Consider the following 18,588-nt stretch of genomic DNA (forward strand, 5'->3'; position numbering starts at 1 on the left):
GAGGTTTCCGGTTTCCAAGGGGGTTCGTCAGGGGTGTGTTTAGCCCCAACCCTGTTTTCTTTGTTTATAAACAGGGTTGTTCAGTACTTTTCTACCCATCCCACAGATGCTCCAGTGTTACCCGGCATGAAGATACCCCTGCTAATGTTCGCGGACGACATCTTGATAATATCCAAGACTCGTCAGGGCCTGCAGTCCGCTCTGTCATGCTTCGAGGTGTTCTGCCACGACCATGAATTAGTGGTAAATGTGGAGAAAACAAAGTTTATGGTGCTCCACAAATCCAAAGCCATAACCGGGAGAGTGTATATGAATAATGTCCCTTTGGAACAGATTGATGTTTTTACCTATCTGGGTGTAACACTAGGTAGGAAACTTAACTGGAAGGCCCAGATCGATATGCTGGCCTTAAAACATGCACAATTAGATGGTGTATTGATAAAAGAGCAGAGGCTTTCTCAAACCAAACCCATTGTCCCCAACCTTAGGATTTACAACTCTAAAATCAGTACCTCAATATTATATGGCACTGAACTTTGGGGCTTTGAGGATATAACATTGCTGGTATTAGCCCAAAATAAATTCATTAGGGCACTAATAGACCTCCTGCAATCCACCCCACTAACGCCCCTTTATCTTGATTTGGGTTGCTACAGCATAGAGGACTCGGCACGCTTCAGACCTATAGCATTCTGGAGAAGGCTCTGGACCACACCTGAGTTTACTCTGTATGCTAAAGCTCTCCTTGAAGTTCGGGAGTTGAGCCGCTTATACAAGATCTCCTGGTTTAATAACATCAAAACCACCCTGGCTAATATGGGGATGAGTACCCTGTGGGAGGACCCATCTGCTAACCTATTTCCATCTAAAAAGAACTTTAAGGCAGTCTACTGGAATATGGTCAAAACTAAGCGGTTCTCCTCTATTATGAGGCCCACCCTGACTAGAGAATTCCTGGAGCTTAAGCATGAGACCAAGTTTGAAACCTATTGGGACCTCATCATCATGCCAACAGACAGTAAACTGTATCACCAGGTCAGGGTGGGCTCACTCCCTATAAGATCTCTTACTAGTAGTTGGCATCCGCCAACGGATGACAAATGCATTTCATGTCGTGCCCAAATTGAGGCATTAGCGCACATTTTGTTCGTATGCCCAGCCTATAATCCACCAAGGACCAAATGGCTTAAACCTTTTTTGAATGAATCGGGGCACAAGATTGGCTCTGGAGGCCTTAAGGATCCTAACGACAAACACCAAAGATTCTATAGTGGTAGCAGTGGCAACATTTTTGAGCTGGATGTGGGTCATCCGTGCCAACAAGATGAGGTATGCTAACTTTTTTATTTCTATTCTTGAGGGTTGAGATAAGATGGAATGGGTATGTTGATAAAATATCTGTCTAGACCCCGAGATAGATGAACACCTGCTGACCCTTTGCCTAAATTTGGTCCCCATTTTATGGGCCGATAAAAGGAAACAACTGTACTGTCATAGTTGTTGTGTTTTTAAGTACATCCATTTTTCTATGCGCTTTTTAAAGGTGCTTTTATCTTTTGTATTTACAACTTTGTCATTTTATGAAACAATGTTTTTAACTCATATGTAAATATATTTGCGATTTTTACATTAGTCTGGATGATTGTAGAACGCATATTATATCTGATGTTTTTTTAACTAATGATGTACTCTGTCTTTTATGATTTTGAAAATCGAAATAAAGACTTTTTTGCTGATAATTCAAGAATGGACAACATTTATTTGAAGCAAGAATTGTGATACACCAAATGTAAAGTTGCTGCTATCCAAATCCATTGAATGGAACAGCTTCCACCCACCACCTCCAAATCAAACCTCAAGGGATTACCCATTACTTAAAGAGAACTTTTTTGCTCTCTTAGACAAAGCCAAATATGTCTCAACTTATGTTACTTGAATCTTCCACTGTGTTTGCCCCTGCATTCACAGCCTCACCAATTTGCTTCTTTTCGGCTGCTGACATGGGTGGGATGGCTGATCCCAACTGGCAATTGATTGCATCAACTCTTGCCTCTATACTCTTGTCAAAGTCTTGTTTTTTTGAAATCACCAAATCTTGGATTGATTTTTGAGCCTCAGCACAACCACTTTGTAACTTCTCGCGCTCAAACTGGAATGCAGGATTTGAGGGAGTCATGGTGATAAGTCTTCCTAAAGCGCTCACGCGGTCCATCAGGTAGCGTTGTGACACCTCGCAGTAGGTAGACGAGATCATGTTGACTAAGTTGGCAATGTTGCTGGCTTTGAAGGCTTGGTTGTACAACATGTCCTTCACAAAGGCTTCAGAAGAATAATTGGGGATGCTCTGCACCGATTTGGCGGACTCCACTAATTTATTGACATCTTTTGAGAGGCAGGAACTAATGAGGCTGGATATCATCTGGAAGAAGCGGATCATCTTCTCCCACTGCTCCTTTACCTTCCCCAGGGCGTCCAAGCCTTTAATGAGCATATTTTTGGCTGTAACAAAATCAATTTCCTCCAGTTTGTGCCCCCTCATTTCAACCAGGATGGCTGTTAGTTTCTCATTTTCTCTTTTGACATTCTCAAAGGATTCCTTGTACATGTCCTGAATTTTTTTTAAATGAAGGTTGGCTTGTTCCACTCGTGCCTGTGCCATTTGTGCAGACTGAGTGCCTATGCCGACATGGCCTTGAGTGCTGGCTGCATTTGGAGGCTTTTGCTGCAAAGGCTGAGAGTAAGTCACTGATTTACAGTAGGAATCAACTTTTAATGAGCTGCTAAACAGTGAATGTATCCTTTGAGCTATTGATTTCAATGTCTTGTCATCTGTATTGTGAGATAATGCAGCTCTCTCCAAGTCTTCACAAATAGCAACAGCAGATAGTAAAACAGCATCCATAAGTGTTTGTGCTTTACACTCAGCCTCATCCGCTACATCCTGTTTCAAAGACAATAACAGTCTTTTTACATAGTTTGTTGTCACTGCGTTCTCTCTCTCATCATAAACAATCTTTAGGTTAATAGTTGTGCCTGTACTATCCAAGACTTTTCGAAGGCCGTCTGTGATAACTGTCATCTGATTGGACTTGGAGCAAATATTGTGGGTTGCCTGGGTGGACTTCACATCCCTTGTGTCAGCAGTACCAACACTACCAGCAGTACCACTGGCAGGGCCACCTGGACCAAGAAACCTGTCTATAACTTTGTACAAAGTTAAAGACAGTGCATCGAGAAGGCCACCCACAAAATTAGCACCTATGGTTTCCCACACAGAGGGCACTTTATCCAAAGCCTTCTTATAAGCATCTGATGCATCCTGTAGTTGAGTCTCAGTAGTCTTCTTGAATTCCTCTGCCATTTGCACAGATTTGTTTGAAGATGCTTCTCTTATGGTGAGCTGTTCCAGGGCAATCTTCACATCAGTCAGCTTCTTCTCGTAGCCCTTCTTGGAGTTCAGACAAGCTTCAAGCACCTCCTGGACTAGATGAATGGTGTCACTAAAACTAATCTCCACAGACTGAGCTAATGATATGCATTCATTGGACAAACTGAGCAAAGCGCTGAGGCGCTGTGGGAGCAGGGCATTAACAATAGCAGTCTTCTGGAACAGAATCTTGACAATTTCTGCATTGGCCTCCGGCATGGAACCTGTGAGGAGCCTGATCTGATCCATGTTTTTGTTTGCAGTGCTGAAGGAAACCCAAGCTTTATTGCAGACCTGCATTAGGGTGGCAGCAAAGGACTCTGGGTATTTCATGTACTTGAATCCATCATTTGGTGGATTCAGGTTGATAGAGAAGTCCCCCTGGCCTGATGAAATGGCTGCCAGCTCTCCCAGAATGGCGATGGAGATGGGGGCGGGCACCAGGAACTCTTCCCAGTTGGCGTAGGGTTTCATCATCAGCTCGGTTTCCAGCCTCACGTCCTCAGCTTTAGTGACACTCCTGACTGCATCGTCAAGGTTAGCAGCTGAAGATTTACAGTCCACTTCCCTCTTGAATCCTAGGGAAAACAGTTTTAAAAAAATTGATTAATTAGTGGCTGACCATTAAACTTGAAAGAATAAAATAAATAACACCGAACATCTGGAGGAAAATATTTCTTGGAGAGGTCAAATCATTCATTCTTTAAACCAAACATATGTAAACTGCAGCTCCTACTGCTGTGCTAATCCCTCTCACAGAACCACACTTAACATGTGGGGCAGCAAATACAAGGGTCATCTTTTGTTTTCAAAAGTTCTTAATTTTGGACAAATGTAACCTTTTCTCTAAACTATGTAGCAACAAGAATCCATGGCCGAATGAGCAATGTACACGTTTTTAAGTAACTTTTCATCTGACATGTAATAATGAGAAAATAGGGCGTGTAATCTCTTCCGGATGACCCGAGTGCACATCCTGTTCAATGGCAGCTCCCTCTTTGATGCCTTATTTCATGAATATGTATGAAATGACTAAAACAAGGGCTTACTGGAAAATTTATTTTATTTTATTTATTTGAAGCTTATAGAGCGCACAGCTACCTCCGACGGAGGTGTCCCGGCGCTAGAATTACATGATTATCTCCATAAAGAGAGACCAGAATCAAATCATACAGAGGGTCTAAGAAATCGCAATAGATCTTGCCCGATCCTACCGCTTAGTGAACAGCCAGGTTTTGAGTTTGCGACGAAAGATAGGCTCAGATTCGCAAAACCTGAGGTCAAGGGGGAGACCGTTCCAGAGCTTGGCGGCAGTGACGGTGAAGGATCTGCCGCCAGTCCGAGAAAGCTTGAATCTAGGAACCATCAGCAGACGCAGATTGTTGGATCTGAGATGTCTGACTGAGGCATAAATTTTGAGACGCTTTCTCAAATATAACGGGCCAGTTCCATGTATAGCCCGAAATGTCAGGATCAGTATTTTGAAATCAATGCGTCGTAGAATGGGGAGCCAGTGAAGCTCTTGTCGATAGGCTCTGACTGAAGTACGGGCAGGGATGTTACCGATAAGCCGGGCTGCCGCATTTTGGACTATTTGCAGGCGATCAATGAGGTAGAGGGGGGCACCTGCATATAGACTGTTGGCATAGTCTAAATGGGTAGTGATAAGAGCCTGAACCACAGTTTTACGAGAAGATTGAGGGAGGAAAGGAAAGATTTTCCGGAGCATACGTAGTTTGGAGAAACAGGACCCTACTACTTTGTTGACTTGAGCACTTCCAGACAAGGAATTGTCAAAAGTGAAGCCAAGATTGCGAGCTGCCTGCACAGGAGAGGGAGGGGGATTCAAGATGGGAGGCCACCAGAGGATTGCAGGAGGGGGAGATTTCTTACTAAAGAAAAGAACCTCCGTTTTATCGGTGTTCAGGGCAAGATGATTAGCTGACATCCAGGTACAGATGTTTCCAAGGCAGTTTCTAAAATTGGAGAAGAGGGAGTCAGAATGGTCTCGGAATGAAAAAATAAGCTGAGTATCATCAGCATAGGAGACCACCCTGACCCCCCAGGACTCCACTACTTTGGCCAAAGGAGCCACATAAACATTAAATAGTAGTGGACTCAAAGCAGAGCCCTGGGGCACTCCGCACAGGAGAGGTTTGTCCTCGGATTCAAAAGGGTGCATCATGACCCTTTGAGAGCGACTAGACAAGAAAGAGGTGATCCAAGCCAGCACTGTCCCACCGACCCCTAGCTGTTGAAGGCGGGTGGTAAGTATTTTATGGGAGACAGTATCAAAAGCCGCGGATAGGTCGAGGAGGACCAACATGGCCTCCTCGCCCCTATCCACTGCTTCCCTGATAATTTCAGAGACTTCAAGCAGTGCGGTCTCAGTGCTAAAACCGGACCTGAAGCCGGACTGAGAGTCATGAAGCAGCTGGTTAGACTCTAGTTACACTGCCACTTGTTTCTGTACCACCTTCTCCAAAATTTTAGCAGGTTTAGGCAGAAGCGAGATGGGGCGATAGTTGCTAAAAAGTAAGGGGTCGGCACCAGGTTTTTTCAATATGGGAACAAGCCTAGCCTGTTTCCAAACTGAGGGAAAATGACCATGTGACAAAGAGGAATTCCAGATGGAAAGAAACGGGTTCACTAGAATAGGGGCAAGAATGCCCATGACTTTGGCCGGGACAGGGTCCAGAGGGGAACCAGACTTAACATTGCGTAGCAAAGCTAACGCAAGGTCTGGAGTTAGCTCAGTGAAAGAATTAAAGGAGCAGGAGGAGGGACAAAAATAGTCATCAGAGTGGACCGGAGTCATTGCAAAGGAAGAGGAGAGTTTAAATATCTTTTCTTGAAAAAAATCAGATAATCCATTACAAAGATCTTGTGAAGGGGTACAAAGGGATTTTGACGCAGGGGGGTGAACAAAATCTTTTACAATAGAGAAAAGAGTTTTTGAAGAATTCTGCGCCTGCTGAATAAGATTGGAGAAGTAGGTTCTCATAGAGGAGCGTTTAAGTTTATGGAATGCATTCAGGGCAGATTTGTAAGCCAATTTGGCTGAGGGATCATAGTTGAGTCTCCATTTACGTTCCAACCGCTTGCATTTACTCTTCTCTTCGCGTAGCAAAGGAGAAAACCAGGGGGCAGAGGGACGGGATCTGGAGGAGGTGACAGGAGCAAGAGGGGAAACCAGGTCAAGTGCATCGGAAAGAGACGAGTTCAGTCTCAAGGTTTCAGAATCGAGGTCATTTTGCTGATTAAGGTGAAAATGAAAATGAGCCTCCAAGGAGACACAAGTGACAAGTGTAAGGGAATATCAGGCATACACAGTGAAGGTGAGACGGTGCTCCTAGGAGATTGTAAACTACGAGTTAATCACCGTGTCAAAACAAGAATTGGCAAAGGCAATAGCGTTGGTGTTGGCCACCAACCTTTGGCAACTCTTGTTTGTTTTGCCATGCTTTTGTAAAACTGTACTGCTCATGAAGCTCCTCGGCCACCATCAATCTAAAACCAAAATGGTCTTGTCGGCAAATTGGACACTAAACCCAGAGACAACACTAAAGTAATTATAACGCAAAAACAGAAAGACTGGTACTTAGGGAACTACCTTGCTTAAATAAACTGACCCATTGCCCAGTACTTTATGCTGTAGTGGGCTGATGCAAAATGCAAATAATGCAACCAACCAATGGCTGAAGAGAGGTGGCTGAATGCCCCTTTCCTTTAAGTAGGTATGTTATACATACAATTTTAGTCAAATTAAAGAGTATTGGCAATCAGTATATAGATGCATATCAGACATGGAACAAATCCTCGTCTACACAGGCATGATATATAAGGACATACTACACATAATAAACATACATAGGCAGATTACACATAGTGAACCCAATTCACAAAGTCCTCTGCATCTCACAAAAGCAACATGAATTCGCAAAAGTTAATATTGCTGCATAAAATTGACCACTCTTACGTAATATTACCCAAAGCCAGTTCAATACATTGCAGGAGCGAATCTCACACGAGTGGATGAGATTTTGTGTTCCAATGCATGGTCAGCCTTGAAAGTTTATCAATGCCCACATACACATACGGCTGTGCCAGGCACAAGCTCTCTTCTGACCCTTTTCCATTCAGACCTAGTTGGAGATTTTCTCTTAGCAAGGACAGGAAGAATTTATTTTCCAGGCATGGTAGGGTAGAAGACTATCCCCAAACTTCGTGGGTGTTAGCTAAGTGATTCCTCAATGGAAATATTATTTTTCCCCTGAAGAAAAAAACGTGCAATTGCAGAATTAAGTTGACTTTTTTCCCTGACTAAATTGCACACAGATACTCCATTGGAAATGATGATCCAAATGAACATATAGGAATTTGAGATGAGTTCCTCAAGCATGACTGGAAAACTGCAATGTTGCATAGGGTATCAGGATGAACTGTTTCTGGAGAAAGTAGAAAATCTTCCCCAGTGCAAAGCTGTAATTCTCTGACTGCAGGTTTGCAGCTGTTTACATTAGTCAAATCAACTAGATGTTCTGACCATATCAGAAGTCATGGTTATACTAGGCATATACTAGTAATATCAGACATGGATGTATTAGAATTAGTGCAGGATACACCTCAGGCAATACATTTCAGAGCATCAGAGGATAAAACTGGGTCTGACACACAGTAAGGAGGATTGACTGAAAGATATTTTGTTGGGCAGTGCCTCAAATTTAGTGATTGAAACTTAATGTGGAATCAAATACAACCCATATAGGCTCTCATTATCAAGAATGGACTTGTATTTCCCCACACCTAGAGTTACTGATGCCAGGAGTATTGACAACTCACTTGGGGATACAAATCCCACCAACCTGAGGATTCACTTAGAAATGAATAGTTACCATGAGGATCGGTAATTGTGGGTTGGATTCCCCTTGCAATTCCTTATTTGCTCAAGGGCTTTCACATGGAGATTCCAGCAGCTGAAATACCCTGGGAAACTGAATAAATCCACTGTCTTCCTATGGTGCTTACAATTTTGATAGAGATGGTGTGTGTGGTTTCCATTACCAATGGAATTAAAAGCAATTTTGTTCCTTAGATGCCGTCCACAAAAACAGAGGAATCATATTCTGTTGTAAAATGAGGAGCATATGTGGGAAGATTAAATAATTGAAGAATCCATGAATTTTTAGTGTGTTTGTGTATATGGACCCTTCTTTAAATATTGCCAGTCACCAGGAATCCCCAAGAAAACTAGTGGCCCCCGGTTAATAAGTATGAATCTTTGAACCTACATGGGCCATTATAGCAGTAATTCCTAACCTTCTGGCTTCCGATGACCCCCACTTAATCATTACTGGACCCCAGGTATCCCTGTTGATTCGTTATTATAATCTGAGACCCTCACTGAGTTATTATTGGAAGTTGAGTAGCCTGGCCTGAGCATGCTGGATGATTTGAACCACAAAATAAAACACAAAAATAGAGACATGCATGCATTAATCACAAAATATGAAATATTTTATTTAATTATCAAACAAATTACATTTGAATTTCAATGGGAAGCTTAGAGATTTTCTAAACTCAACTGAGGCCACCCATTGTCTATATTATACTCTGTGTGATACACATGCACTGCTCTCAGGAATCAATATGAAGATACCAACTTAGGGGCCAATTAGGATCTCGAGCGGATCGCCACAGCCCGCATGGCAGTGGCGATTCACCCGAGATCCTTGCCCACCCGCCACCCATTTCCCACTGCCATATTACTATGGTGGGGGACCGCGGCGGACGGAAAGACAATCCGCTGCTTTACCGCCCGGTCAGATTAAATTGAACGGGCAGAAAAGAGTTTAATATGGTGGTGATGTCTCTTAGACACCGCCAGCAATATTAGGATGGGGGCGGAAACATGCTTTTCTTCAGCGGAAATGCTGGGGATTGCTTGCGGGGGCCTGTTGCGGGCCCCCAGGGACTCTGGGGGGTGGCGGGTGCACATGGGGGGGACCTATGGTACCCCCCTGCAGTTCCATGCACAACATGGCAGGCACCGTGGGGTGCCTGCCATGTTTTGCATGGAAGTGCACAACATGCCTTCCTGGCATTGTGGCGGACGTGCTGAGTACACCGCTCACCACAATGACAGGAATGCAGGATGTGCCCGCCACTGTGGCAAGCGCATCCTAATAGCCCCCACGGGACCCCTGCCCTTATGGCGGGCCGTCCCATTTCCCGATAGGATGGCGGGCGGACTTTGTCCGCCCTCCATCCTAATGACCCCTTTAGTTTCTGGCTTCCAATTTCAAATTCCAACACAATTTCAGAAGTTTTTAGAAATTTCAATTTTACAATTGATTCTTTATGTATGTATATTGTATTGATTTGTTAATATTATTCAATTTTGTAAGCAGTCCGGGACCCACTAATTAGTTATCCCGGACCCTGAGTTGTGCCAAGACCACAGGTTAAAAAAAACTACTTTCTGTCTACAGTCACAGATTCATTGATATGACAATGCAGGATGCCGATGCAAAATTTGCGGGGTGCAGTGACATAACAACATAAGTGCCATTACCAAAGATTGAGCAGGCCAAATAGGGTGTGAGGGTCTGTTGAAGGAATGTATAAGTGTGTATTCTGCTGTAGTTTAGAGGATACAGAGAGTGTGTGTAAGTAAATAAGATTTTTATAGGTAAGACGTGTTTATATTGCTGTGTCTGCTTTTGTGCTTTTACAGGCATAAAATCGAATAGAGCTTGGTTTGATCTGATCGGTGTGTAAGTCGATAAGTTATAATGCACTATCTGGACTGCATCAGCTCTGGATACAGTACTGTCTTCTGCCTAGCAAAGGGATGGGTTCAGTGAGAATAGAGTGCGGCACCGAGGTCGTGATTCCCATCAAGGACATCCTTCTTCAATGGAGCTCTTCGCTTCCAGGTTTAGACAGAGCCATATGTGGCTTTTGTCCTTTTCTCTTAACTCTTTCTGTGCTGATGACGGAACCGCTCCGTCATCAGCCACGGTGGTGCTGTGCTGATGACGGAGCGGTTCTGTCATGGCCCGCCCGACGTGCCTGCGCGGCGCGGATTCCGCTCCTGCGCTGGGCGTTCTATTGAGCGGGCGGGGCCATGACGGAACCGCTCCGTCATCAGCACAGCTCAACCGCAGCTGGTGACGGAGCGGTTCCGTCACCAGCATGTGCGTGCCGCGCGGCCCGCCGCCCCCTTAGCGCTGCTGCGGAATAGCCGCCGCAGCGAAGGTGTTAACTGCCCAAATCATGATGTTACTCAAATGGGTAACTTTTCCTCTTCAATCTGAGGGGCACATATGGCCCACATCCCTCTCTACTAACTGCCCACACTATGATATTACACACATGGATGAGCTCTCCTTCACACTATGAGAGACACATAAGGCTTTTGACTCTTTCTATTAACTGGCTAAGCCATGACTTTACACACATGGATGAACGCTGTGTCCTTAGATTTACATTTGGCTTTCTTCCCTCTTCGTAACCTGACCAATCCATAACTTTACTCACATAGATGAACGCTGTGTCCTTAGATATGCCTATGGCTTTATTCCCTCTTCGTAACCTGACCAATCCAAGACTTTACTCACATGGAGGAATGATGTGTCCTTAGATATGCATATGGCTTTCTTCCCTCTTCGTTAACTGTCCAATCCATAACTTTAAAAACATGGATGAACGCTGTGTCCTTAAATATACATATAGCTTTCTTCCCTCTTCACTAACTGCCAATCCATGACTTTACACACATGGATGAACGCTGTGTCCTTAAATATACATATGGCTTTCTTCCCTCTTCGCTGACTGCCCAATCCATGACTTTACACACATTGATGAACGCTGTGTCCTTAAATATACATATGGCTTTCTTCCCTCTTCGCAACCTGCCCAATCCATGACTTTACAACATGGATGAACGCTGTGTCCTTAGATTTACAATTGGGTTTCTTCCCCCTTCACTAACAGCCCAATCCATGACTTTACACACATTGATGAACGCTGTGTCCTTATATTTACATTTGGGTTTCTTCCCCCTTCACTAACTGCCCAATCCATGACTTTACACACATTGATGAACGCTGTGTCCTTAGATATACATATGGCTTTCTTCCCTCTTCGTTACCTGCCCAATCCATGACTTTACACACATGGATGAACGCTGTGTCCTTAAATATACATATGGCTTTCTTCCCTCTTCACTAACTGCCCAATCCATGACTTTACACACATGGGTGAACGCTGTGTCCTTATATTTACATTTGGGTTTCTTCCCCCTTCACTAACTGCCCAATCCATGACTTTACACACATGGATGAATGCTGTGTCCTTAGATTTACATTTGGGTTTCTTCCCCCTTCACTAACTGCCCAATTCATGACTTTACACACATTGATGAACGCTGTGTCCTTAGATATACATATGGCTTTCTTCCCTCTTCATTAACTGCCCAATCCATGACTTTACACACATGGATGAACGCTGTGTCCTTAGATTTACATTTGGGTTTCTTCCCCCTTCACTAACTGCCCAATCCATGACTTTAAACACATTGATGAACTCTGTGTCCTTAGAATGCCTTTGGCTTTCTTCCCTCTTTGCTAAATGCCCAATCCATGACTTTACACACATGGATGAATGCTGTGTCCTTAGATATATCTATGGCTTTCTTACCTCTTTGCTAAATGCCCAATCCATGACTTTACACACATGGATGAACGCTGTGTCCTTAGATATGTCTATGGCTTTCTTACCTCTTTGCTAAATGCCCAATCCATGACTTTACACACATGGATGAATGCTGTGTCCTTAGATTTACATTTGGGTTTCTTCCCCCTTCACTAACTGCCCAATCCATGACTTTAAACACATTGATGAACTCTGTGTCCTTAGATATGCCTTTGGCTTTCTTCCCTCTTTGCTAAATGCCCAATCCATGACTTTACACACATGGATGAATGCTGTGTCCTTAGATATGTCTATGGCTTTCTTACCTCTTTGCTAAATGCCCAATCCATGACTTTACACACATGGATGAATGCTGTGTCCTTAGATTTACATTTGGGTTTCTTCCCCCTTCACTAACTGCCCAATCCATGACTTTAAACACATTGATGAACTCTGTGTCCTTAGATATGCCTTTGGCTTTCTTCCCTCTTTGCTAAATGCCCAATCCATGACTTTACACACATGGATGAATGCTGTGTCCTTAGATATGCCTATGGCTTTCTTCCCTCTTTGCTAAATGCCCAATCCATGACTTTACTCACATGGATGAACGCTGTGTCCTTAGATATGTCTATGGCTTTCTTACCTCTTTGCTAAATGCCCAATCCATGACTTTACACACATGCATGAACGCTGCTCGGTTGCAAAGTGACACACATGGCTTTTGTCCCTTTCTATTAACTGGCTAAGTCAGGAATGTACACACATTGATGTGTGCCCCTCAATGACGACACATGTGACTTTAGTCCCTTCTTTATTTAACTGCCCAAACCATAACTTCAAACAGATGGATGAGCCCTGCTCTCTGTCCTCAGAGACACATATGACTGTTGTACTGTTTCATTACCGACCCAAGTCATGACTTTACGCGCATTGGCAAGCTCTGTTGGGAGCCTCTGGAACTACATTTAAAAGATAAGAATAATGACAAACGTGCACAGCTTTCTGCTGCATTAATTTATTCAAAACACATGTTCAACACTCTTTCAAGAAAGTGAAATTTGAGTCTTCAAAACAACTTGCAGGAAAGTGGTGGTCCTGATGTGCAAACTCCTGTTTGTGTGTGTATCATAAGTGAAGCAGCTCAGTGAATAGGGTCTCCTCTGATCACCTCTATTTAAGGCCTAAGTCACGTCCAAGAGCACGAATACCATGGAGACATCACTAAAGCTGAGCGGCAGCATATCTGGGGTGTGGCAAGGTTTTGACCAAATATATGGTGCTTTTATTACTCTTTGTAAGGGTGGGATGGCCTTCACCCTCTTGCAGGGGGGGGGTCTAATAGTGTCATGATCACTGTCCCTGCATGAAGTCACTCTTTAAACTGAAGTGCTTCAGACTCCTGTGTCAGGTCACTTACTGTAAATGGCAACTGGACCAGAATAGGAGCTTTCCAGAATGGAGAGCGCGATGAGCAGCGAGTAAATCAGTATTCGGGGTCCCATGGTGGCAGGTTTCAGCGATTTGCTTGCCGGGTCTTTGTCCTGCATAGGAGGGCAGAGAAATCATTTAGCACTGATGTAAAAAACAGAGACAGCTAAATATCTGAAGCTGTGACAATCTAGAACAGCATTGTGGCTGACAAAGACTCCATAGAAAGGTTGTGAGGTTTGCAGCAGTTTGTCTCTACCTCAACCTTTCTATGCTTGCACCTTTTCTCCCCCAGGAGCTCACATGTCCAAACACACAGCCCCCCATCACACTGAAGTGCTTAAGAAGTACAAGAGATGGAGAAGGTGTGTTACTCAGGGTGACAGAGGTTGGGTGTAGTATTCCCATGCTGGGTGTGCTGCATCAGAAGAGTCTCTCTGTTGACAGACTCACCTCCATCCCCGGGTCCACACTGCCCCTGCTGTGACTGTCAGCAGTTCTGGAGCTGCAGTGCATTGCTGTCTGCTTCCGTCTATACTATGACATTGGAGTGGTGATAAAAGACATGGCTCAGGTACCAGCAGTTGACCAATCCTGTCTTGAGATTCAGCTCTTTGCTGACTCCATGTTCTCATGGAGATGCATCTGCAAGAGACTCCCCTGTGATCCATCTCATCAATAAACTGTTGTTGGATCACGCACTATTCCCACATAACAAAAGCAATACTAGGTGCCTGATACCCACTTGTTAGGTCGAGCCTCCGAGACAGTGCAAGCTCTCTGGCTGCGCAAGATCTACTGTCCGCTTACCAAGATTTTGCAGTGTCTTGAAAGCCCACCTCTGCTTGCGATAGGGTGTCTTTATTGCCACTCTCATTTGCTTGCTTCTTATTGGATGACTTGCATTGTCCATCTTGCCTTTGTCCTTCCCTTGTAGCATAACCTCTTTACATGAATCCTTCTACTGCTCAGTTTCAGGGAACAATTTTTTTGCTGAAGCACTCCACAAGAGTGCTTTCGTTTTCCAGCTGTCTCCACCATGTCCTTCTCTCCTTTCCTCTTTCTCATTTTTCTTTCTTTAGTCTTGTCTGCTTTTCCTCCCTCCACCGGCTTCTCGTTTCTTTTTTATTAAACAATAAGCACTACACAAATGCAGCTGTCTGCTTCCCCCCCTCGTTTTACTCTCTTGCCTGTGTACTGCTCCTTCCCCCTCCGCTACACTTTCGCATTCTTGCATTTCTCAGTGTTGCCTTCTCTCACCTATGTGCTTCTGTGGTGTTCTCTCCCTTTTGATTTTCTCTCCCCTGCCCTAGGTGTGCTGCTTTTCCCTCACCCACCCCCACACACTCCTCCATATTACCCACAAGCCCAAGGACCTCTGTACTCATTCCGCTGGTGAGTGCGTGTGCTCTCATGCATGTGTCATTGCGCCTTTACTGTTTTTTTTTTTTGAGGTACAGCATCATCAGAAGCAATTGGCTGAGCCAATAAGCTCCAAAGGCGAGGCACACTGGCTTTGCTGATGCTAGTTTTAAAATTGCTGCTGCCAACCTGCTCTCGGCCGTCTAACAGGTAGGCCGTATAGTAGGGTATGACCGCCCCTTGAGCGGCCACAACCATCTCTATTTATTGTGGACAAATCATTCAAATGCGCAGACAAAGTTTTTTCAGCTGTCTGCACCAATCCATAGTCAGGACCTGTCGCGATAGAGTGAGTGAAGGGCGGAGCCCGCTCCTGTGTGTGCAGCTCTGGGAGGGAGGGCTGAAGCCTTGCGGGGCAGCCATTGGGTGACAGGCGCTACCAGGGTTCAGTGGGGTGGGGAGGGTATTTGAGAGTCAGTAGACTCTCCCCCTGCACTCAAGCAGGTCTAGAGCTCGTGAGGTCACATTGACATCCACAGGCCATGCCTCTCTTCCTGGGTGGGATGCAGAGGTGGAACATCTGCCTTCATTCTGAAGTGTGCCTGCCCGAGGGTGAGGAGATGTTAATCCGACACAGATTCCAGGACGCCCCTCCATGGATGAGGGGTGCACTGCAATCTTCACCTATCACACCCCTACTTTATCTGAGACATAATGGACATATATGCAATATGTAATTTCAATGATAATATTAGAGTTCCCACCAGACATCTACAGCTGTGTGTAGCCAGATGCTAAAACAGTTATGTAGACACTAACAGAGTGCCTGCCCCTTCTCAGGATATCTGTACTAGTGACATGGGGGACAGTGTTCTCTGTTCAAAGGGGCAGGGTACACTAGAAGACAATAGTTACCGCCACAACACTATGTTAACTAGCAGCCACCATTGATAGAAGCATCATGCAAGTGTGTGCTATTGTGGGACAAGAAAATAGAGGGTTGCTCTGGTCACGAGCTCTGCGGGTGGCATTAGGAGTGTTGGTGGCCATTCGTAAAAGTAAACACAATCTGCACACATGCACTTCACACACAATGCATTGTGACTTTGTGAACTAACCTATGTGCTAATAGGTCATTCCACAAAATACAGAACCATAGTGGGTCGCAATTCAACCTACATGATTGATATTAATGACGTTGGTTGCAAATTACAACCCACATTGCAGTCAGAATGCCACCACATCTATGATTGCTTTTAAATAAAGCAATATTTTTTTTTAAATGCAGCATGCTTTCCTGAAAAGATAAATAAAAGCATTAAAAAGTGTCTCAAATAGTGTAATGCGTAAGCAGTTATCCCATGGACCAATGCCTGCTACTAAAAGAAATAGTTTTCAGCATCCCCAGTGTGACAGGACCGCTTCTCAATTGCAAATGGTTAATTTGTTAAAATAGAAGGATCATACTTATCAAGGTTTTGTGTCTCCCTTGCAGCATGAAAGCAAACTCACAGCGACACAAAAGGTAGATGTGATTTCCCAAGCCACACAAGACTGGAGTAACGCAAGCCCGCACAGGTAGCTGCCTTACGTTACTCTGCTCCAGGTGGGCATTCCAGGGGTGGAGCGTGGGATTCTGGCTTTCACCTGCATTGACCATGAGTGGTGGACCTTGGAATGCATGAACGTGCCGCACCTTCCCAGGGGAGGCGTAACAAGGAGAAATATTTGTATGTTATATGGGCTTAGATCATTTGACACCCCTTTGAGATCTGGCCCTAAGGGTTCCCTAAGGAATACCAGTCTTAAACCCATGTTGGAAGTGTTAGAGGGGGATACTATGCTTATTTAATGGAAGCACTTATGTTGGAGAAACGCCTCCGTTGAACTGTGTGTGCCCTTTGAAAAGGATTACAGGTTTGCAAGTTCCCTTTTGTCTTGCAGAAGATGTTTTTTCCCACTGAAAAGAAGGGGTTGCAGTTCTCAAAACATTTGTTGCCAATAAAAGTCCTTCTGTTTCTGACGATATTTCACACAAAATAACATTTTGCAGAGATGTCCTGCTAAGACATTTGTATTTGTATCTATTCAAACTTCACAAAGTTGCCAAGAGAATAACCGTCTCACCTTCTGGCTGATTACTGGAGGTCAGGTCACTTCGCAGGTGGATTTCCTAAGCTCAGATGGGATCTCCCACACTCAGTGAGTGAAGGTGTCAGGTCTCACCTCTGCCTGCTTCTCTCTTCTTCCAGCTCAGGGGGGATCTCCCACACTCAGTGAGTGATGGTGTCAGGTCTCACCTCTGCCTGCTTCTCTCTTCTTCCAGCTCAGGAGTGATCTCCCACACTCAGTGAGCGATGGTGTCAGCTCTCACCTCTACCTGCTGCTCTCTTCTTCCAGCTCAGGAGTGATCTCCTACACTCAGTGAGTGAAGGTGTCAGGTCTCACCTCTGCCTGCTGCTCTCTTCTTTCACCTCAGGTGGGATGTCCCACTCAATGAGTGATGGTGGAGTGGGGATCTTTGTAGATATAGAATCTGCAATGCAAATTAGGAGGAAGCTTTCGAGGTTGAACTCTTTCCACAGAAGCAATGCAAACAATCACCAGCAGGACATTTTCGTCCTTTAACTATTAACCAGATGGTGAATAATCTCGGCAAACACCTGTGAGCAAATATTGCACATTTTACTGCTATTAGGAGTGACATTCGGAGCCCCACCTGAGCATTAAATCATACTCCACCATCCTAATAATAAGTGTACTTCCTGGACAAAGCATTTAATGGTGCACATGTAGGCACCCAGGTTCATGCTACATGCATCCTACCGAAGGACAGTGTGAGCCAGGCCAGCACATGGACACATTTCCTGGAAATGAAATTGAAAGATTAGGATGTGTCTAAGCATGCTTCTGAAATGTGGCATAACAGCCCTAAAATAAATTCAACTACTGACTTGGCTAACATTATTCACTTTAATTGTATTCAGTACAAAAGTGCAGAGGAGGACCACATTATCTGGCAGGCTTGACTAAATCATGTAGCAAGAAAAGGCAACGTTTCAAGATTAAACCGTGACATTCAGAGAATAAAGATAGAAGTTGTAATATCTTTTTCAGTTAAATGACCTAGAGAATTGCCTTATCAGGTATTTTATAAATCATCAGTGTTAATGTTTTACTCTGAGAAATGATTTAGTATATTCTGTTCAATTACAGTACTTTTACAGAATGGTATAGCCGTATTAAAATGTTGCAAATACGACCAACATTTGCAAAAAACACAGCAATAGGATTTGGGTAGAGAAACTGATGGGTTTACATGTACAGTCCAGAAAGTGTATACCCTATTCAGATGTCATAGTCTACGAGAGCAAGGAAATTCAGCTTGTGAATATTTATCAAAATATAGTCCAGTTTTGCCGTAGTGGCGTGTTTGGGCCAAAATATTGTGTGTAAGTGATAAAGAGGAGAACCTGGGGGCATATTATCAAGGGCCTTATCGCCGCTTTAGCGGGACTTTTTCCCGCTAAAGCGGCGATAATTTTATCGCCCTATTAGCAAGCTGTCGCTAACAGCAGTTAGCAACAGTTTGTAGGCGATAGAGAGCGGTTTGGGACCCGCTTTGCATGTCAGCGATATTTAACGCTATTGACATGCAAAGTGGGCGTACC

General features: G+C 44.2%; 1 protein-coding gene across 1 annotated transcript; it reads right to left on the reverse strand.

Moving 5' to 3' along the window:
* Positions 1 to 1,743: 1,743 nt before the first annotated feature.
* Positions 1,744 to 17,178, reverse strand: LOC144817711 (uncharacterized). Its single transcript, XM_078674473.1, has 3 exons — positions 17,045 to 17,178; positions 13,545 to 13,668; positions 1,744 to 4,005 (listed from the first exon to the last, which is right to left on the reverse strand). Exons 2-3 carry the CDS (start codon positions 13,627 to 13,629, stop codon positions 1,919 to 1,921), a joined length of 2,172 nt encoding a protein of 723 aa, XP_078530599.1. The 5' UTR covers positions 13,630 to 13,668; positions 17,045 to 17,178; the 3' UTR covers positions 1,744 to 1,918.
* Positions 17,179 to 18,588: the final 1,410 nt, after the last annotated feature.

The sequence above is a fragment of the Lissotriton helveticus genome, chromosome 2_1 (assembly GCF_964261635.1).
Source record: "Lissotriton helveticus chromosome 2_1, aLisHel1.1, whole genome shotgun sequence".
Taxonomy (NCBI): Eukaryota; Metazoa; Chordata; class Amphibia; order Caudata; family Salamandridae; genus Lissotriton; species Lissotriton helveticus.